At 34.8% G+C, this 23,660-nt stretch overlaps 1 protein-coding gene across 1 annotated transcript; it reads left to right on the forward strand.

The window, feature by feature from the left end:
* The first annotated feature begins 1,681 nt into the window (after nt 1-1,681).
* On the forward strand, nt 1,682-22,883 carry LOC101986785 (histone H2A.V-like). The gene is made up of 2 exons (XM_005364463.1): nt 1,682-1,715; nt 22,384-22,883. The coding sequence occupies exons 1-2, from the start codon at nt 1,682-1,684 to the stop codon at nt 22,881-22,883; spliced, it is 534 nt and encodes a 177-aa protein (XP_005364520.1).
* The last annotated feature ends 777 nt before the right edge of the window (nt 22,884-23,660 follow it).

Consider the following 23,660-nt stretch of genomic DNA (forward strand, 5'->3'; position numbering starts at 1 on the left):
TGTCCCTGTGTGGCAGATGAGGAGTGGGGCTGGGTATTTCACACTCCTGTCCTCAGAGTCGGCTCACCTATGCTCTCATCACCAGGGTCATTTCTGCTGTGCTGCCTTAAGAAAGTACGGGGTTCGCTTTCCTATGTGTTGCCGCTGGTCAAGCAATCAGCTCCCTCACCATCTCAGCCCTTTCCCTTGCCTTTGCCCACAAGACCTGAACTAACTCTAACTCTCTCTCTCTCTCTCTCTCTCTCTCTCTCTCTCTCTCTCTCTCTCTCTCTCTCTCTCAGTGTGTGTCTTTCTCAGTCCCTCCCTCTCATAAAACACCATGCTGTATCTTTGCAAACTCTAGTAGAAAAATCTGTCTGGTGCTGTAAGATACCAGGTCGGCCCATGTTTTCAGAGTTCGGGTTGGCAGCCTCAGACCTGTCTGTGCGCCTCCCTGTCTCACTCATGTTGCTGTGACACAGGGCTTGCCATGTTTCCTCATCACAAGGAGATCCTTATTGTGCTTAACCTCAGGGACGAGGGGGAGGAGCTTCTCTTTGGTGTTTTTGACTGCTTTCGATGCACTGTGGCTACATAGCAAGGGGTGGGAGCTTGTCTGAAAATCTGCTGTGGGTCAGCGGTAGAATCCCATGCCCCTGCTTGGCTTTGTTGGCTTTGTTGAAAACATCTCTGATTCAAGTCCGAGTTGATCTTCAGATTGGATGGGTTACCGCAGACCAGTGAGGCTGGGGCAAAGCAGCACCCTCTGTGTGGACTGCAGATTCAGATTCAGACCCGGATTGGTCCTGAAGCTCCTGCTTGAATGAGGCTTAATTTGCACTTTTTATTGGGGGCTTTTAATCATTCAATACAAATGTTTCATACAAAAATTCCTGGCATTTTCATCCTGTTTATTTATTTATTTTTTTACCATTACATGATTTAAATCCCGAAAATATGCACTTCTTGCCATTCACAGAGGGTATATAGGGAGATTTGTATGGTTTAACTCTAACAACTGCATGGTAAGATAAGACTTGCAGAATGATGTTAAATATGTAAATGTACATGCTTGTTTGCACACGTATGTACTGTTATGAATGTGTTTATGAATACACTCATTTTTATTTAATTTCATTTATTTGTTTTGATACAGGTTCTCACGGCGTATGCTCATCTGCCCAAGCACTTTGATTTTGCTATGTAGAACAGGCTGGCACTGAACTCACAGAGAAACTCTTTCCTTCCCATTCCCTGTTCTGGGTTAAAAGTTTACATCAACATGCCAAACTGTACAAGTACTTTAAATGAAAGATATTACTTTCAATGCTTTGCAAAACAACAGAACAATATGTCAATAACAAGAAGAAATCTTTTGAGCCAGATGCACTCGAATTAGAATCACAGCACTATAATGTGCTACTTATTACATATTGGGAAATTTATATATTGTCTATGGGGATTCTTTTCTTGTTGGAAAATGCTGTTGATAGTTGCATGAATTATGGTTCTCCAGAGGAAAGGAAAACAGAATGAAAAGATATTACAAAAACCAATATATTAAATTAGCTTAAGTAGTAATGACTGAGTAGTCTAACAGTGGCTCCCTCCACTCTGGAGATGCTGAAAACCTCAGAATTGTTCAGCCCATAATCTTGATGTTTTGATGGTTTCAAACTGGTGCTAAAACCCTAGGGGAGCTATGATCTTCAATCAATATTTGAAGCCTGAACAAGGTAAGTGCTGATGACAGGAAATGAGGGCAACTTTACTAGCATTAGTAGGGAGTGTATGCTAAGTAGCAAGCTCAAGGACAACAAAAGACAAGTGGCAGTGATGGTTCCTACTGCATCACTTAATCTTACTGTTAACTGAAGGTACAATCTACTCTAGTGAAGAAACTTTCCTTCCTAGATTACCTTTACAGTCCCATAAGAGCTCATCTCTCCATTGATTCCAGATTCAATCAAGTAGACAAGAAAGATTAACAAACACAATGATTAATAATATGCCACATTTTGTGGTCTAAATGTTCCTAAGCAATATCCCTATCCTTTTTCATCTGATTCCATTTAATAGAGAAAACTGTGAAACCTAAAAATTGTTACAATTTTATGTAAAGTTACCAAGTCCTGAGTAATTTATTATTCAGCAAGAGAATGGGAAAAATATTGAACTGATTAATTATGTCTACAACATCGCACATATGCTTAATTTATATGTTGACTTGTTTGTGAATTGATAGTAATATTAGTATTTTTTCAAAACTTTCAAGTTTTCTTCAGGGATGTGGTTATTCATATTCCCTCTGAATATTCAGTGTCTTTTATAAGAAATTATTAAAGTATTTTGAAGTCTCAGTAATTCAAAGCCAGAAAGTAGAGCTATAAAGAATCTATGAAAACTGTTTAAAACCAAAACTACCAAACTTCTTATCCCACATAACAGCACTGCATCTCAGTGATAATAGGAATGTATGATAATACCTTAATAACTCATGGGAAACTTTCAAATGGGCCACAATGTTTCCCAAATACTCTCATTAAAGAATGAAGGTTTTACATATTTTTGTTATCTTTGTTTTCCCTGATGTCCATCTAGTTGATCTATCACTTTTTTGACAAATGCCTTGTAATGTCTCTTTGAACACAATTATATTATTTTATTATGGACCTATTATACTCTACTTAAGGTTAAATTACATATTATTTGCATGTTATTTAGATTTTTGGCTGGAAGAAAATGTTTATTGCATCTTATAGTTTACAGTTCCTCATCAAGGGAAGGAAGGGCAGGAGCTCAAGTAGGAACCTAGAGGCAGGAAGTGGAGAGCATGAAGGAGTGCTGCTTACTGGCTTGTCTTCCTGGCTTGTTAGTCTGCTTACTTATATAACTGAGGACCTCCTACACAATGGCTGCACCACCCACCATTCCCTGGATCTTTCTACAATCATAAATTAATTAAGAACATGCCGTCATGGATATGATCATAGTCCAACGTGTTAAAGGCAATTCTTCAATTGAAGTTTTATCTTTTCATGAAACTCTAGCTTGTGTCAATTTGACAAAAGTAAGCAACACAAAAATTGAATCTCCCATTCAGTAAATCTATACGGTTTGTATTAAAAATCTATAAGATTTGGCATTAGTGACTTCAGAGAAATGGCAAAGATGTCCATTTTACATTCCTTCTTGAAGGTAGAAAAAGGGTTTTTTGTTCCTTTCATTGATATTTTTTAGTAGTCCCCCCTTCCATCTTCCCAGTAACTCCCAACATAGTCCTCTTTTCTCACTTCCCATTCCACTCTTCCCATGTTTCTATTTAGGAAAGTGCAGACCTCCCATAAGTATCAACAAAACATGGCATAAAAAATTGCGCTAAGAATAAGGACCTTCCCATGTATTAGTGCTGCACAAGGTGACCTAATATGTATAGTAAAAGTCCAAAAGCCAGGAAAAGTGTCAGAGATAGCCCCTGTTCCCAAAGGAACTGTAGAACACAATGAGGGCTATACATTTAAAATATTTGTGTGTCTCTTGTGAGTCTGAAGTAATCAGGTAGCCTTGACACCTTGGCTGCCTTCAATATGGCCAGAAAATATCCTGAAAATTTTTTGAGTATTTATCTGTGCTTCCTGTTGTAACTGAAGATTTCTCTTCCACTTGCTAGTTTGGGAATAACCACTCTGAGGATTAATATTAATTGCAAAGTTTATGGCCTGTTAGCTCAAGGCCTACTATTAACCAGCTATAATAACTTAAATGAACTCACAACTTTTTGTTATTATTTATTTTATTGAGCTATACAGTTTTCTATGCTCCCCTCCCTTCTTCTCCCCTCCACTTCAACCCACTCCCATGGTCCCAATGCTCCTAAATTACTCAGGAGATCTTGTCCTTTTCTACTTCCCATGTAGATTAGATCCATGTATTTCTTTCTTAGGGTCCTCATTGTTGTCTAGGTTCTTTGGGATTGTGAAATATAGGGTGGTTTTCTTTGCTTTGTGTTTAAAAGCAACTTATGAGTGACTACATGTAATATTTGTCTTTCTGTATCTGAGTTACCTCACTCAGTATGATGTTTACTAAATCCATCCACCTGCCTGCAAATTTCAAGATGTCATTATTTTTGTCTGCTGTGTAGTACTCCACTGTATAAATGTATCAAATTTTCCTTATGGATCTTCAGACAAGAGACATTTAGGTTTCCAGGTTCTGGCTATGACAGACAATGCTGCTATGAACATAGTTGAGCACATACTTTTGTGGTATGATTGAGCATCCTTCCACTATATACACAAAAGTGATATTGCTGAGTCTTGAGGAATGTTGTTTCCTATTTTTTTTTGAGAAATCAGCATATGGATATTCAAAGGGGCTGTACCAGTTTGCAATCCCACCAGCAATGCGTGAGTATTTCCTTTTCCCCACATCATTTCAACCATAAGTTGTCATCAGTGTTTTTGATCTTGGCCATCCTGACAGATGTAAGATGGAATCTCAGAGTTTATTGATTTGCATTTCTCTAATGACTAAGGATATTGAGAATTTTATAAAGTGTCTTTCAGCCATTTTAGACTGCTCTGTTGATAATTCTCTGTTTTGATCTGTACTCCATTTTTTAAATTGGATTATTTGTTCTTTTGATGGCCAATTCTTGAGTTATGTGTATATTTTGGAGATCAGACCTCTGTCTGCTGTAGGGATGGTGAAGATCTTTTTCCATTATGTAGGCTGCCATTTTGTCTTGTTGATCATGTCTTTTGCTTTATGGAAGTTTCTCAGTTTCAGGAGGTCCCATTTATTAATTGATTCAGAGTCTGTTACTGGGGTTATATTTAGAAAGTGGTCTCTGTTTCTGAATAACCACTCTGAGGCTTAATATTAATTAGAAATGATTTGGTCTATTAGCTCAGGCATATTATTAACTAGCCCTTAGAGCTTAAATTAACCAATTTCTATTAGTCTATATTTTACCATGGCTTGTTAACTCACATCTTGCTTCCCTGTAGCTGCTGGCATCTCTCTGACTCTGTCTTCTTTTTCTGTATTTTTGCTTGGATTTAGTGCCTGACTCTATTCTGCCTGATTGTTGGCCCAAACAGCTTCTTTGTTAAACAGTGGTATAAAACATATTTACAGCATATTGAAGGACATGCCACAGCATCCTTCCTCTTTTATGACTATGTTCTATGTAATCTGTTTTCTTCAATTGTATGCATAATTGTTGCAAGACACATTGTGATGATGTTTTTCAAATGGGCTGTGACAAAAACACTTGCTAGAACTAGAGGTTACAAGATACCAGGCCCAGTTAGACAAAATAGTTTTCTATGGGTAAGTGATATGGAAAGAAAGAGGATTGGTACAGATTGAATACAGAATACAGCTGAGTTCACATTAAACCTTTACCCCTTAGGCATTTGTAGTTGTGCAAGTCCAAGACTGAGAGCAAGATGATTTGTGTGAATGATGGAGAATAGCTAGAGCAAGATCATGTGAAGATGGAAGGCATGAAATCCTTCATGCACATCAAGCTAGGGATTTTGAGCTCTTCTCTTTCACTGCTTCTGATTTATTTGTTTGAAAATAAATGAAGAGTGGATATTGACATTGTGTTTACCCTCAATACATTTCCTTTCTCAGCATTTGTTTTTAATTTAAATGTCTGCATATGGCGCAGTGCCATGATATGTGAGAATTTCACTCTACTTCAGACATGCTTGATATATCTTTTATGAAGGCAGATGCCTGAACTATATTTGCAAAATTTCTGATCGAGAAACTTAGAATCTACATATAACTTCATAAACACTTCAAATTTGTCACTGAAGATTTTCCATGAATTATTCTGAGAAGAAAGTTAACATTATGCATAAAAGCATAATGTGTGAAATCAGATTTTTTAAAACCTGAATTTAACTGAGCATTAAAGACATATCTTTAAGAGTTTCAGACACTTCAAGCAATTAAAATGGTAGAGAACATAATATTCTATAGACAGCTATGAACACAGGCTAATACTTTTGGAAAAATCAAAAACAAAAAGCACATAGTTGATGAAAATATGTTTTCCAAAATTATTTCTTGGATTATGTGACCTCTATGTTCACAGATAGTATTTATTTTTTGTAAACTAAAATTTCATGTGTTTGAATTAAATTTATACTTATTTCACAAAATTGATAATTTAATGCTTTAATTATATATCTGAATAATTTCAGTCAGCTTCCAAAAATGCTTTCTAATTGGTAATCAGCATTTTAAAACACTTATAATGATAATGTAATACATTCCAGAACTCTCATAAATTGCCTATGGATTTCCCCTCTTGTACCAAATACTTAGTTCCTAGCCTGAAAGAGTTATATTGTAATATGAGATTTCCAAAAAGAGATGGAAAACTTCCATTTCACTGAAAACTTAGTTTTCCTGTAGAATTTCCTTGTATGTACAGCCATAAAATCAAATTAATAATAAAAAAAACAGCTCTGGGATACCCAGTAGGATGATAAATTTAGAAAATAATTTGCACAAAAATTATTGTGAACAACTAAATTCTAGCTCTCTCACAAAATATGGGAATCTGTTGTGAGATGTCTTTCTGTATACTGTGGATATTTGTTGCTCTCATTGGTTGACAAATTAAACTGATTTGGCTTATGCCAAGGCAGCATAAAACCTGGTGGGAATTCCAAACAGAGATATAGGAGAAGGATGAAGTCTGGTAGATACCATCAGGCTACACAAGGAAAAACATGCCAGCAGACCGGTAATGCCACGGTCCTATGGCAATACTTAGATTAATAGAAATGGGTTCATTTAAATGAAAGAACTAACTAGCAATAAGACTGAGTCATCTGCCAAACATTTATAATTAATATTAAGCCTCTAAGTGATTATTTTAAAAGCAGCTACAGGACCAGGTGGCAGGAAAAAACTCTGATTACAGGAATTATTATATTTATAATTATACAAACATGTATCATAGTTTGTTTTTGCTTAATAATAAGTCTGGAAAATTAATTTAAAAATATATCTCCATTGCCACAATTTTGCATAAGGTGAACTTTAATCTATCATATTTACTAAATATTTATTCATATTTGTAAGAAGATGGCTTCATTTTTTTTAATTGATGGTGATAGAGAGATGGTAAGTGCATAACAGCACTTACAACTTTTCTACAGGACCAGAGCTTGATTCCCAGGAACCATACAGAAGTCCACAATCCTCTAGAATTCCAGTAAATGGAATATGCCTACCTCATCTGGCCTCTAAGGGCACTGAGTGCATAGTGCAAAAAAAAATTAAAAAAAGAAAAAAACTCTGAGTAATTTGACAGCTCTCTAATAGTGATTATCATGGCAATTTAGACACTTATATGGGCATCAACTACTTTTTTTTAATAAGCTATTAAATGGGTAAGTAAAAAAATTCCATTATTTCTGAGTATGTATTCATAAACCCATTATAATTCACTACTTACATTATAAAGAACCACTTACCAATGAATTATCAAGATTATTGCTAAAAATTTCAATTAAGTGCCAAGAAAATTTGCATATCTGTTTAAAATAATGGGGGACCCATTTTAAGATTTGTATGTACTTATAATTGGTTTACTATTGGCAGGGTATTTGTGTTTAAATTTCTCAAATATTTCTAATAAAATAGGTTGTTTATTTTGTGTGTTTTCTTATAATTAGTGTCTTTATATTTTTGTCATGAATATATAAAAACTGACATACATGCATTTTGACCAGGCTAAAATTCAATTTGAAATGGAAAATAAGTTTATGTATTACATGAGAATTAGACACATTTTAAATATGTGTTACCTATCTTCCTCAGTATTTTAACCATGCTGATTAAGACTTGACAAACTAAAATCATTGTTACATGATTGACCTGCCTGTATATGCCATTATTAACCTTTGGGCAAATGATGTTAATTTTCTTGTTTTAGGGGAAAATTTTTTCATCTTTGATCTGAGGGCTTTGAGCTAATTGGTCTTTGTTCATTGAAAGACTGTGCTCTAGTAACACTGTAGTTTCAAATAAGATGCATCATTTTAGAAAAAAAAATCTGGTAACTGATTAGATCAGCCTAATGAGAAACTAGTAACATCAGTAATTCAATGTTTTCACAGTTGTGACATTGCTGGCACAAGCTGTTTCTTAGCTTTTAACAGCACTGCTTGATTTCAAGTTCTTATAAAGACAACAATATTACATCTGATTGCAAAAGATATACCGAGTCTAAACACTGAAAGCTGGTGAACAAATATAGCAGGGAAATATGAAAAAGTGCAATTGGAATCACCAAGCAAAACTAACAAACAAATTTGGTTATGACTAGCAATCAAGGGTGGCAATATCCAGTTCTCATCCAAATATTGTGAACATTAGCTAGCATTTTGTCAACAACTTAATGTCATGCATCTTAAAGTGGGGCCACATCTCTAAAAAGAGAACTGCATGACAACTTAGAATATCATTTGACAATATCAAATTTCCATTAATTTTATGGTCACAGTTTGAGATTGTGTATTTTCTCTACTTTAAAAATAAAACATTTTAAATTGGTCATATCTATTTATCTCACCTTTTATGGAGAAGAAGGTGAAAACTAACGTGTGGCATGTGTAGATGCTATCAGTGATGAAAACTTGTGTCATCACTGTGTGTGACTAGGGATGTACTGGTGGACATATTTTCCAAAGGAGAAGATGATGTTCCCCAGCACTTTTTATAAGCTTGTCATTTTCCTAATCTGTCAGATATTATTTTGTTTATGGAAAAGTACTGCTCTTCTGAAACAAATATATTTTTCACAGAACTTTTGATTGATTTGGTTTCCTTATAGAGATACGAACAGTTGTACTTCCATCTTTTAGCAGAGTGAATTTTTCTTTTGTTAGTACAAAATGTAAATTATCAAGGAACTTGCTTAGTTTTGAATTTGCAACATTTTAGCAAGAGGAGAATATAACATCATGGTAATTTTAGTGAAAGAAGGAAATAAGAATAGAAACTCTTATTTATAATGTATTTTTTCACAGATAGTATTGTTTGAGAAGTAGGAATACCAACTACTTTGTGTGAAGCAATGAAAAAAAATCAAAATTGTGTCTGGTGGGTTGTCTCAGTACTTGCTACCAGATTAAGGACTTTAGTTTGATATTTGAAAGCCATTTGGGAAGGACAGAACTATCTTCAGATTCTGTTTTCATACTTTTGCATGTATTCATTGCAAGTTTCTATAATTAGTAAATACATGTTTAAATAAAAGGAATTATATCAAATAAAACAAGATTATCAAATTATTGAATGTATCTAAAATATGCAATGCAGAAATAAACATAAAATCAGTTAAAAAAAACTTAATGAATAATATTAATCCATTCAACATTGTAGCTCCTCAATATAAAAATTATTTTTTAAAGGAATACAAATAAACACCTTGAATGTTGAGATTTCTCTAAGGCATAATCTTTGGAGAATTTAAAATGAGGACTATAAAGAAAATGTATGTAACAGAGACGATTTCAAGGAAACAATGATATTTTTACCAACTCTATATCTCATAGAAGTTTAATACAATGTGTGTATGTACATATTTACATATATTTATATATGAATGTGTATACATGTACACACACATATATATATAGTGAAAATTAATGAAAAAATTCAAAAATGCAAATGCATCTGGTTGGTTGGCTCAGTAATTGATGTCAAATGGACAGCCACATGAGAAGAACAGAAATAATCACGTGTGTGTGTGTGTGTGTGTGTGTGTGTGTGTGTGTGTGTGTATGGCTTATGTAGGTATAACATGTATTTTATAAAAAATACAAAATTGCATACAATTACATATATACATATTGTATATGTTTTGTATATATATTCAGAAACTAGATATTACAAAACCAAATATTCTAGTTTAAAGAAATGAGGTACAGATCAAATCAGAGAAATATCATTAGAGGACGCTCATATGGTTGAGAAACAAAGAAATGTTAACTATCTTAGCCATCAGGGAAATGCAAATCAAAACTGTTTTGAGATTCTGTCTTATGAATGTTCAAATGGCCAATATCAATAAAACAGATGACAGTTCATGGTAATAAGGATGGGGAATAAAGGGAATATCCATCCACTGATGGTGGAAGTATAAACTTGTAGAGTTACTAAGGAAATTTATATGGTAATTACTTAGAGAACTAGGAATTCAGCTACTTCAAAATCCATCTATATCACTCTTAGGCATATACCCAAAAGATGTTACATAAGGACACTCACTAGACATTGCTAATTGTTGCTATATTCATAATAGACAGAAAGTGAAAACAACCTAGTTGTCTCTCACCAGAAGAAAGGATAAAGAACTGTTGTACCCACCCATCCAACAAAAAAAAACAGTCTAGATAGAAACCCATTGAAGATGACTCAGCAACTGTGAAAATGATGCCGGAGTGTAGTTCTTCACAACTTATGGATTATAGGGGGCAATGTGTGTGAGTAAGACCTCAGTTTTCTTTAAGTGACTGGCCATTAGGAACTTGACCATGCTCTAGTGGTAACACAAATTGGAAATTGTTTCTTTGTCTTCTGTTTTCCAGATGGTAGAGAGGTGAAAAAGATGGGGTTGGACCTAGGAAGACAGGAAAGTGAGTGATTGGTGTTTATGGTGTGAAATTCCCAAATAATAAATAAAAATATTACTTTGGAAAACATGAAATTGTGAGGCCTCCTGAAGCTCTGTTGCTATCCTTGGCCCATGCTGCCACCTGAGTCCATGTTTGTGACCTTAGTTTATGAGACTGTAGATGATTATGATGGCATCCTACAGCATAAGGCTATGTTGATGTCAAAGATATTTACTACCACCAAAGATCAAACTGAGGTTCCATAACACATGCTGTCACCAAAAACCATTAGGAAGAATATGATCAGATCATAGTCATATATATATGACTACAGACTCATGATTATGAGAGGAACGAGGAACATAGAAGGTTTTGTGTACCTGCCCTCCCCATACTCTACCTTCCAAAATGTTCGAGCCTAGGTCAAACATCGCTGAAAAGAATCCATAAAAACAGTTAGATGAATCCCAATGTGAAGGTCTCCACAATTAAGGGCTTTTGATGAGGATACAGGTAAGAAATGACTCAGTTTTCTTTTAGGAACTGGTTACTGGTTTGATCATGCTTGAGTATATGAGTATATGGAAAAAGTAAATTAGGCTTGTCATTTCTTGTTTAGTTCTTGTTCTTGTTCTTACTGTTCTTGCTCTTCTTTTTCTTCTCTTCCTCCTTTACCTTCAGCTTCTCTTCCACATTTTTGTCCTTCTTTTTTTGCTTCTGTTCTTTCTTCTTGTTTTTAGGGGGAGGGCAGGCTCAAAGGTGGGGGATAGACCTGGGAAAAGTGGATCAGGGTGCATTGTGTGAAATTTCCAAGTAGTAAAAATATGTAGGAAAAATAGAACACAATACAGAAGTAAATTACACAATGGAGCATTACTCATCTGTTTAAAAAATGACATCATGACCCTTGTAGACAAATGAATGAAGTTAGAAAAAAAAATTATCCTGCTTGAGTTAACCCAGACCCTGAAAGATAAATATTTTAGGTATTAATTTATATGTAAATATTAGTAATGAAATAAATGATAACCAAACTACAATTCAAAGATCCAGAGAAGTTAGAAATAAAAAAAGAAATTAGACAGAACACATGGACTTCCTTGCACTGGGGAAATAGAATGGATTTTGCATGTGGACTGGCAACAGGTAAGGAAAAGGAAAGTAGTGAGTGGTAAAAGAGAAAAGATTAAAGTTTTAAATGAGCTGCACAAACACAGTAACTTAATCAAGGGCAGAAATATATGATGTACATATATATTATTATTATAAAAAAATGACCTTAAATATATATCAATAAGTCTCGATTCATACCAATGCAAGATATCCATCTCTATAGCATAGCCCCCTTTAATTGAAAATATTTATAAACAATCATTTTGGGAATTTGGGCATTAGTTTTCTCTAAAATATTTACTGCTGCTTGTTGGGTGAAGTATTTTTGGGGGTGTTTATGCTGAGCTTTCAGGTGCTCTTGGTCCATCAAACCACATTAGTCTAGAGTTAATCAACAGTTTCTCATCATCTGTGGAAAACAGAGCAGAACCTCTTTTCCAAAGCAACAAATACTTAGACCCAAATTTTGGAATCAAGATACCTTCAAATAGGTTGGTTTAGTGTAGCAGTCCATACAATGAAATATCTCTCTGCATTTAGCTCCTTCAAAGTCAAAAAAATTCAAAGAAAACACAATAATGTGTGTAATCCAAACTCTTTGAGAATTTTCCATCATTACACGGCTTATTTTGTTATTACTTTCTATACAAGTTTAATATTCATTTTATTATCTTTACTATTTAATCTATGACTGCTTGTACTCTTTTATATTTTCTGTCTCTTTACTCTTTTTCTTCTCTTTCTAAGCCTATGTACATTTTTAAAACATACTGTGACCCATTTAGGGATCTATTATTTTTATGTGAATCTGTCTTTATTGTGTATCTGTAACCATTTTCTGATATGCTGACCAGAAGCCTCCCCTTTTAAAAATGCTAAGTGGGTGTGGCTAGGGCCAACACAGCCCTGCCTGCTTGCTCCACCCAGTCCAACATAGTGGAGGCATGTTTGCCTCCTCTGTAAGCCAAGCAATTTGCCCCATTTTCAGGCACACAGCAGGTCCATGTTACCATTAAAAAAGCTGTAGGACTCTGCTCACAAACTCCATTTAAATGTTCTCTAGTTGGACCTCCCAAAAAAGTCAGAGTTTGTAATGGCCCAGGTAGCCACCATGTCAAAACCATGTCGTATTTTTTTTTTTCTACTGCTGAATTAGGAAGGATTCTTTTAAAGGAACCACTAGAATACAAAGCAAGAAGCTGTGTTAAACTCTGTTTTTTGTTTCTAGAATTCTTTTCCAAGTTTCTCAGGTTTTATGTGGATTTAACTAGCATGCATTGGAGTGCCAATTTGTTGTTTCAGGCCACTTTTTTGTTCTCAGTTGCTCAGACCCAAAATTAGCATACAGAAATTGTATTATTACAACATTGCTTGGGCTATTATATTTAGCTTCTCAGTGGCTAGCTCTTACATCTTAATTTAACCCATTTCAATTAATATGTATATCACCATGTGGCTATGACTTACCTGTAAGATTATATCCGACATCTATCTCCTGTAGGGCTATATGTCTTCTCTCTGATTCCACCTACTCTCTATATATACATATCTCTTCTAGCCAGGCTATATTCTGTTAAGCTATAGGCCAAAAGCAGCTTCTTTTTTCTCCAATAAAAGCAACACATATAATACAGAAGGACTTTCCACACCAGATAGTGAATATAAAAGTGTGAGCAAATCTGTACTAGGCAGATATTTGTCTTAGTTATGGATAAAATTGGTTGCTTGGCATATGCATTATATTTTATTAAATCTATTAAATAAGTCTCTATATAATGTGGGCTCAAATTAAAACATTTTAATAGGATACACTCTGCTGAGGGATACAAGATTAAGCTAGTTAGCATGTATACATGAGAAGATCATATTCTTTGCTATTATCCTCTCATTGCTCATATTTAAAATATATGTGATATAGTTTCATATATCCAGGGAAAGGAAAAGCTCCCACACTGTTACAAATTAAAACATTCCTGATCTCCCATAGCCTTTTGTTGCTGCCTTTGTGACAACGGCAGCCAGGATCTATTATTATACATGAATCCCACTTAAGTATCTCCAGAGCCCTGCTATATTATGTTTAAGTTTCTTCATTTATGCATTCTATGTACCACTAATTTTACCCTCAGAACCACATGTTCCATTTCCTTCTCTCTCATTGAAACTATCATTTTCTTTCTATCAGGGAGCCACATTCAAATCAAAGTAGCATCAGTAAGTACCCCAAGATGTTTCCTTATGAGTTTTTCATTTGGAAGTTTTCTTGCTCATGCAAATTGATGTGAATTAAAATTTTGCCATTGGTGTTTCAGACATGCCCAGATATGTTTTCACAGTGAGTTCAGATAAATATTTCTTTGATGTTTCAGTACCTAGCACTTATTAAGTGCTGGGAAGATGTAGAATAAATAGATGAGTATGAATGTCATTAAGACACAGAAACTATCAGGAAAGGAAGGGAATGAGCTGTAAACCTTCCTCCTACTCAGAAGGAAATTGTGCATAGGACAATTCCTAAAATCAAAATATTATTTTCTACATTTTTAAAATAACATGTTGACTTGTTCTGTTTAAGTCTACTACTTTAACTGTTCTGTACTGCATTTTTATTTTTATTTTACTGTTTTTATAGAAAATGAAGACACTATAGTCAAGACAAAAAATCTATCAAATTTTTATGTGTATATATATATACATGTATTTTATATGAGAAAATATCAGAAAAAACAATCAAATGTTGATCATGTAAATTTAATAGTTCTGTTTTTTTTACCTTCTTAAGAGAAAGAAATGTAAATAAATAGAAAAATGAATGAATAGGAATTATAGAAGGCTGTGGTTTTTAAGACTCACGTCAATTGTGAATTGTTTGAATTGTATTACTAATTTATTTTAATTATATTATATGTGAGTAATTATAATTATTCTTTTCCTCAGTTAAGTACACAAACATTACCTCATAAGTTCACAAAAGATTATATGAAGAAGGAAATAAGCAACTACACTTTTCTAAACTATGGTATTTATAACTGTTTACCAAGAATTGAAAACAATACCTTACAATTAATACCATTCCTGACAACATATCTGAGTTTAATTTTTCTTCCAAAAAGTAAGATGAAAGAGAAAATTGCACTTTAAGTACATATTCATTTTAAGTGTGACCCATTCAAACTATTTACAAAAGAAATAATTAAATTATAGTCTGATGGTCTCTGTTATGTTAATTTATACAAAATAGTTCATTACTGAATTATTTTGGAGAAATAAAGCTTTTTTTGACTTTGTTTACATGATGTACCAAAATAATAAATATACAAAACCTACTTGAGTTAACTATGAGCTTTTCACTAACTAAAAATATGTGTATGATTGCTCTGAGCAACATGTGTAGGAAAATAATAGATCATGCTTATGAAGTGTAGGAGGGAGGCTGCTTATTTGTCCCAGCTGCCCAGAACTGAAATAATCACACAGAAACTGTATTAATTAAGTTACTGCTTGGACCATTAGAGCTAGCTTCTTATTGGCTAACTCTTACATATTAATTTAATCCATTTCTATTAACCTGTGTATCGCCACATGGATGCAGCTTACCAGCTAAAGTTCGATCTGGCTTCAGTGGGCTACATGGCTTCTCTCTGATTCTGCCCTTCTTTCTCCGAGCATTAGTTTTCCCTGCCTACCTCTATTCTTTTGCCCTATAATTCCAACCCAGTTTTCTTTATTAATTAATCCACATCAATGATGTCATTTTGTGTAGTCATGATTATCACTACAATGAGATGATAAATAATATTTTAATTGTTAAAATAGCCATTGAGAATTGATTTCTAAGAATTATACAAATGAGAATAATATTTACTCTTCCCCCATTAATGCTTTGGTCATTTTCTTCAGACTACAGACATTAAATATGCCAGTTCAAAATGAATAGTTCTAGAGATTTTATGTTTTGATGACTAAATGCAGCTTGTTTCTACATGTTTCTCATGGCCTGAAAAATAAAGTTTCTTCATTGTGAGAATGTTCTTCTTATTTGCCATCACTAATACGAAATTGCATCACACTTTTAAATATGAGATCACATAGAAGTGGAGAGGTTGTTCTATGAATATTCTATATTAAAGATAAATTATAACTTTGCTATGCACTTATCAAAACTGTAAGTACATTCCAGTCTTCTAGTATAATCTCTATCTGTACAAAATCACAGTCTTGTTAAGTTATACACTGGCATGTCTATTACTTTAATGTTGTTCGTGTTTTTGTATCACTGGTTGTTATTATTGCTTTTATAAAATAATTTATATCTGTTTCTTAAAAGCATATTTCAGACAAGAAAATGGAAAAATAAATTATTATATTTATATAAAACATATTTAATGCTCTGATTTTGAAATTATGCAATATGCTGCACTCCTCTCAATGCAAATGGATCATTGTGGAAGGATAAAGCAGTATAAGATTCTGTACTGGTAGGTGACTACAAGGAAAAGCTATCTTTTGGACAAAGTAGAACAATTGCATATATAAATTCACAGCATTTGTGAAATGATGTATAAAATATGTTCAAGCCCAAACCAGACAACATCTCAGCAGAGAGGAGTGAAGTTGGCCATGACAACCCTGTCTTAGATGCAGAACTCTTGTCAAATGCTATCTGTCTGGAGAAAGGTAAACAGTGTGGTCAAAGATTAGAATCAAAAGTAAGTCACTTTACATTGAAAGACCACACAGACAACAATACTTGGGCAGTAGAAGTTAATCTTGAAGGGGAAAAAAAAGCGCAAAAGCAAAACCCATAGGTTATGTGTATAGGAAATATGATATCAGTCATGAAGAATTAAGTTGTAAATTGGGTGAAAACACAATGTATGAATTTATCAAGGAACTAACAAATATTAAGTGCAAAAACTCGCAAAGTAACAAATAATCAGTGAAAGTAAGAGATGTATTTAATATTTAGTGATATGCAATAAACACTGTTACAATTAAGTCATGCAAATAAATTCATGTTTATTGATTAAAACTGAAATACTTAATACCAAACAATACTAATGATATTATCTCATATATATATATCATATATATAAATATATATATAATATTTAAATAAATATTTAAATATATATATAAATCAGCAGTATCCATGCAATTACTTTTTGTATGTACATTATAATCAATATCTTATTCCAAATAATTAAAATATTCTGGAACTTTCCTACATTGTGGTTCTTTTTCATAACTATGATATGATAGCTGTAAAACAAATATTGCAAAACATCCTTATTTTTCAGAATTTGGGTAATGTTCCTTAGGGAAGGACTAAAGGTGAAAGAAAGACAAGAAGGGAAGGAAATGAAAGGAAGGAAAAATGAAAATTAAAAATTAATCTTACTCTTGAATTTAGGTATTAGAAAGTACTCTAGTAAAAGGATAGAAAAAGTAAAGAAAAAAATAAGAAAAAATCCATCATAATAATATATATTGTCTATTACAAGTATAAAATAATTTCAATAGAGATTCCTTCAAATATATCAAATTCCAATGGGAGGATAACATCAAAGGAACACTGTGGGTGGAGTATTGGACTTGATACAAGGTCATTAATAATGGGTAATCAACAGTGCAATGAAACTGATATGCCTTCAGAGTAGAACCAAAGACAAAGTGATAATATTGATGTAAAACATTTTGTGTGAAAAAAATCAGAAGTAGAAAGTGGTTTGGCACAGGCTACATAAAATAGCTTTGGTTAACACTAAGCAAAAAAGGGAAAGATCTCTTGAACAAGAACTGTAAGTCTTTAAAGAAGGAAATTGAGAAAATACCAGAAAATGGAAATGTCTCTATGCTCTTGGATAGGAAGGATCAACATAGCAAAAATGTCATTCCTACCAAAAGCAATATTTAGATTGAATGCAACCACTATCAAAATCCCTACACTATTTTTTCACAGAACATGAGAGAACAATAATCAACTTCATATGGAAAAATAAAAAGCCCAGAATAGCCAAAGCAAACCTGCACATTAAAGGAACTTCCAGAGGCGTCATCATCCATGACATCAAGCTCTATTGTAGTTACAGTAATAAAACAGCTTGGTATTAGCATAACAACAGACAAGTTGGCCAATGGAATCAAACCAAAGAGTTGGATATTAATCCACACAGCTATGAACATCTGATTTTTGACAAAGAAGCTAAAATCATTACATTGGAAAAAAAAGATAGCATCATCAAAAATGGTGCTGCAATAACTGGATGTCAATATGTAGAAGAATGCAAATAGATCCATCCCTATCCCTACTTGAGTACAAAACTCAAGTCCACATGGATTAATGACTTCAATTTAAATCTGACCACACTGAATGTAATAGAAGAGAAAGTGGGAAGTAGCCTTCAATTCATGGGCACGGAAGACTACTTTCTAAATATAACATTAGTAGCACAGACACTGAGAGCAACAATAAATAAAGAGAATTTCCTGAAACTAAGAAGTTTCTGTCAATATTGACACAGTCAATAGGACAAAAATGTAGCCTACTAAATGGGAAAAGGTCTTCAATAACCCCACATCAGACAGAGGACTGATTTCCAGAATATAGGAAGAACTCAAAAAAAATTATTCATTAAAATTTCAAATAATCCAATTTAAAAATGGGGTACAGAAATAAAAGGACGATTCTCAACAAAAGAATCTCAAATGGCTAAAAGACATTAAGGGAATGTTCAACATCCTTAAACATTAGGAAATGGAAATCAAAATGTCACTGAAGTACCATCTTACAACAGTCATGGCTAAAAAAAAAAAACACCAATGACAGCTTATGCTGGAGGGGATGTGGAGTAAAGAGAACACTCCTTTATTGTTGTTGGAAATATAAATTTGTACAACCACTCTGTAAATCAATATGGCGGTTTCTCAGAAAATTGGGTATCCACCTATTTTAGAACCCATCAATACCAGTCTTGGGCATATACCCGAAGGATGCTCAAGCATGCTACAAGGACATTTGTTCCACAATGTTCATAGCAGCATTATTTGTAATAGTCAGTACCTGGAATCAACCTAGATGCCCCTCAACCAAAGCATGAGTAATGAAAATGTGATACATTTACACAATAGAGTACTACACAATGGTAAAACACAATGACATCTGGAAATTTGCATGCAAATGAATGGAACTAGATAAAATCATCCTGAGTGAGGTTACCCAGACACAGAAAGATGAACATGGAATATACTCACTCATAAGTGGATACTAGCTTTAAAGCAAAGGATAATGAACCTACATCTATGACCCTAGAGAAGATAAGTAACAAGGTGAGCCCTAAGAAAAACACATAGATACACCTAGAAAGGGGAAATAGATAAGATCACCTGACAAAATTGGGAGCATGGAGGTTTGGGGGAGAAGGGCGAGTATGGGGAAGAGGAGGGGAGAAGAGGAGGGGGGTAGAACTTGAGGGAACAGGAAAGTCGAGATGAAGGACAGAGATGAGAGCAAGGAAGGAGAGATTTTTGTTTGAGGGAGCTATTATGGGGTTAGAAAAAAAAACTGGCACTAGAGAAATTCTCATGAGTCCCCAAGAATGACCCCAGCTAAGAACCTAAGCAATAGAACTGAACTGACATTGCCCTATAGTAAGGTTGATAAATAACTTAATTGTCATCATAGAAACTCCATCCAGCAACTGATGGAAACAGAGGCAGAGACCCACATCAGAGCACTGGAATGAGCTCTCAAAGTCCAGTCCAAGAATGCGAGGAGTGAGAATATGAACAAAGAGGTCAAGACCTGATGGGGACACCCACTGAAAATGTTTACCTGAGCTAATGGGAGCTCACCAACTGCAGCTTGACCGGAAAGGAACCAGCACAGGTTCAAACTAGTCCCTCTGGATGTGGGTGACAGTTGCATGGCTGGAACAGGCCGTGGCACCAGAATTTATCCCTACTGCTGGTGCTGCCTTTTTGGGAACTCATTTTATTTGGATGGATACCTTGCTCAGCTTAGATATAGTAGAAAGAGCTTCAGACCTTCCCCAAAGCAATGCGCCTTACCCTCTCTGAGGAGTGGGTGGGGTAGCGTGGAGAAGGTGGAGGGGATGGGAGGAGGGGAGGAAGTGGGAACTGGGATTGATACGTAAAATGAAAAAAAAAAAAGCTATCCTGTTTTCTTTTTAAAAAATAAAATAAAAATAGTGGATTAGAGTAAGGAAATTTATTTCAGTGCTGAATTCTTGTGCTCCAACGACACACAGACAAGATTTTCTTTCTGCTATGAAAAGTATTAAGATCATTAGGAAGTGCTCATTCTGCAGCTTATATCTTAGTACAATTTCTGTCATTATCGTCATCTCTTTATGAGCTACAATGCCCACCAAAAATAATCTTTATTTTTACTATGATGCTTTATTTCATTTCTTAGTGTCTGTACTCCCCCATTATGAGATTGACATTTTTGTATAATTGTTCCATATAGAATTCATGTGTATGTATACATGTATGTGTACATGTGTGTGAGTGTGTGTGCATGTGCACGCATCACATGTGCAGGCAAATGTCTGTGAAGGAAACAAGGAGGTGTTGGATACCCTGAAGTTAGAGTTACAGATAGTTCTGATTCCTCTGATGTCTGCAGCTCCGTGAGCTTTTATTTTAATATTGATACATACTGAAGTTTGTTATCAAATTCTAATCATTGTGTTTGTTTTATTTATATCCAAATTGCATAAACTCCAAAGAAAATTAGCCCATGTTCTAATCTGATCCTGCTGTCACTGCATAGGACATCTTTGGTTAATCTTTTACCCTTTAGAATTCTGTTTTCACAAATAAAAACTAAGAAAAAAGTATAGTACATCTCAAACTTATTTGCAGGATTTTCTGAACCAATATGGAAAGCATAAGTACAATATGAATTGAAATAAATCCTAAATTTTTGTTTTTACTTTTATTATTAACACATTTTATTAATTTTACACATATCTTGTAATGGTTCCCTTTCAATGAGTGTTAGTTAGAGGAATAAAGGAAATTTGTCAAATTTTATATTTAAGACATTTCTGCAACAAGTAATTTGGGGTACTTTTCCATTCAATTTTATATATACTGATATACAAAACTTTATAGAATCAACAAAATTACTACATCATTTTGTCTTTTGGAAGCATATCAGCAAGTTATTCAATTCATCTTATTGGGAGTCATTACTTACTTTCACTTCCAAACACAAAATCTCTAAGTCAATTTATTATGGATATTTATGAAAGATTATACTTATAAAATACAACAATGCTCATTTATAAAACCAGCTTTTTTTTTTCTTTTTGAGACTGGGTTTTTCTATATAGCCTTGGCTGTCCTGGGGTTTATTCTGTTGACAAGGCTGGGGTTAAACTCTTGGAGGTATAGTGGTCAGCCTGCCTCTGCCTCTCAACTATGGGGCGTAATAGCTTTTGCCACCACTACCTAGCAAAACCCGGTTTTGGTGTTGCTTTTGTTGTCTTTTTTTTCTTTTTAAAGAAATAATAATTCCTACCATAAATATGTACTTTGGTGTAGAGTTAAGTTGAAGTAGGACTCCATATGGAAAAGATTTACTACAAAAGCGGAGAACACCCATAGTGACGATGCTGCTCTCCTAGCCTAGCAACAATTTTTACTCACAGAAGTCAAATTGTGAGGAAGGTCTTGCTTTGCCTTACAAACTAAAAAAGACTTTGCCACCTGTGTCTCGGTGCATATCTGTAAATAACAGATTGCACCAATTACGTTAGTGTTCGGTGGCTGTGCATTAAAAGAAAAGGCAGCAGGGTGGGGGGAGATTTATAGGCAAATACCTCCTCTCGAATTCTGAAACTGATAAGCAGAGGGATATGAATTTATTCACTGAATAAAAGTCTTAGAGAAAGGTTCTAATCAAGCTTGGCTTGCACAAAACAAGAAACCTGTGACTAATTGCAGATCATGTTGTTTGCCTAACAAACAAGACATTTAAAGGTCAGCCTCATTGCAAAATAAATCTAATCTCAAGGAAACATTAACCTTATCCTTAAGTCTTACTTAGAATGAACATGATATGGGATAAAATAAAAGGAAGTGTCAGAGGAGGTTGGATGTCTCTTACGATACTGTGTAATGACTTTAGTTAAGTGCTGTGCAATAAATGAAGAAAACCTGACAGTGGAAGCTTCAATTTTTAAAAAGCACTCGAGTCAAACTTAGAGAAATGCCATTTTTTTGTTTTGTTTCCATTTTTCTAAAATAATTTTGCAATGAAGAATAACTTTATTTAGTAAATTTTACAATCCAATGACTTGTTAGAGACCACAAATAAATTCTACATGTGAATACCATGAATTAAATTCAACCTATATATTTATTTATTTTGTTTACAGTGTTCTGCCTCCATGGATGCCTGCAGGCCAGAAGAGGGCACCAGATTTCATTACAGATGGTTGTGAGCCACCATGTGGTTGCTGGGAATTGAACTCAGGACCTCTAAAAGGACAGTCAGTGCTCTTAACCTCTGAACAATCTCTCCAGCTCCTCAACCTATATTTTTAAAAGAATATATAACTCTTAAAAATATTTAGTTGCCTATTTAAAAAAAAAATAATTCTAGGCGATGCGGGCAGGGGCATTGTCCGGCTCTGGCACTGGTGGTCCAGCTGCGAGAACAGCCACTGCCATGCTGGGCAGCACTGGGCGTCACAGGATGGCAGTGTGCACCATGTGGCCGAGACCACGGCTGGAGGCAAAGCTGGGAAAGACAGCGGGAAAGCCAACGCAAAGGCAGTGTCCCGTTCACAGAGAGCTGGGCTACAGTTGCTTGTGGGCCGGATCCACAGACACTTGAAGACTCGCACCACAAGCCATGGACGGGTGGGAGCCACTGCTGTTGTGTACTGTGCCGCGATTCTCACAGCTGAGGTGCTGGAGTTGGCAGGTAATGCTTCCAAGGATCTCAAAGTAAAGCGCATCACTCCACGTCACCTACAGCCTGCAATCCGAGGTGATGAAGAGCTGGATTTACTCATCAAGGCTACCATAGCCGGGGGCAGTGTGATCCCGCACATCCACAAATCTCTGATTGGAAAGAAGGGGCAGCAGAAAACTGCTTAGGAAGTGATTTAACCACCTGCTCCCCGTTACTGTCTGTAGCTCGACAGTGGACGCCTGTGGGATTGTGTAGCCACTTGAAGAACGGTTCAGTGGAAAAGCATAGACAATTGCTGTAGACAAGATAAAAGAAACATTTGTATGTTTTTAGACTCGCGAAGTTTGTTAAATCCCTTTCTCTGTGGTCATAGTCATGTGTTGATTGGCCAAGTTTCTCCCTCGTGTTTTATTTAAAAATTAAAAAAAAATCTAAAGACAACCTGTCTGAAGAAAACTACTGCAATGATATCTGCAAGTGGCTAATGCATACAGAACTCCAGACACTCTGGATCATCAAGGGTGTCTGTTCCTCTGGAAGATTTTGAAAATACATTTATTTATTTCTTCATTCATTCATTCATTCGTTCATTTATTTATTCATTTATATTTTTAAATTAATTTATTTTTCGTTTTAAAAAACAAAACTATCCTTTCTCATTTTACATACCAATCCCAGTTCCCACTCCCTCTCCTCCTTCTACTTCCTCCACCTTTCCTCACATCCCACCCCCATTCACTCCTCCGAGAGGGTAGGGCATTTTATGGGGAGTCAACAAAGTATAGCACATTGCTTTGAAGGAGGAATAAGGCCCTCCCCAGTATAACTAGGCAGAGCAAGGCATCCCTCCAAAGAGAATGGTTCCAAATAGCCAGTACATGCAGTAGGGACAAATCCTTGTTGTCATCCTGGGCACTTGAGGTGATGCTACTCAGTCAAGAGGTAATTGTAATAGGATCTCC

The sequence above is a fragment of the Microtus ochrogaster genome (assembly GCF_000317375.1).
Source record: "Microtus ochrogaster isolate Prairie Vole_2 chromosome 14 unlocalized genomic scaffold, MicOch1.0 chr14_random_1, whole genome shotgun sequence".
In the NCBI taxonomy this organism is placed as follows: Eukaryota; Metazoa; Chordata; class Mammalia; order Rodentia; family Cricetidae; genus Microtus; species Microtus ochrogaster.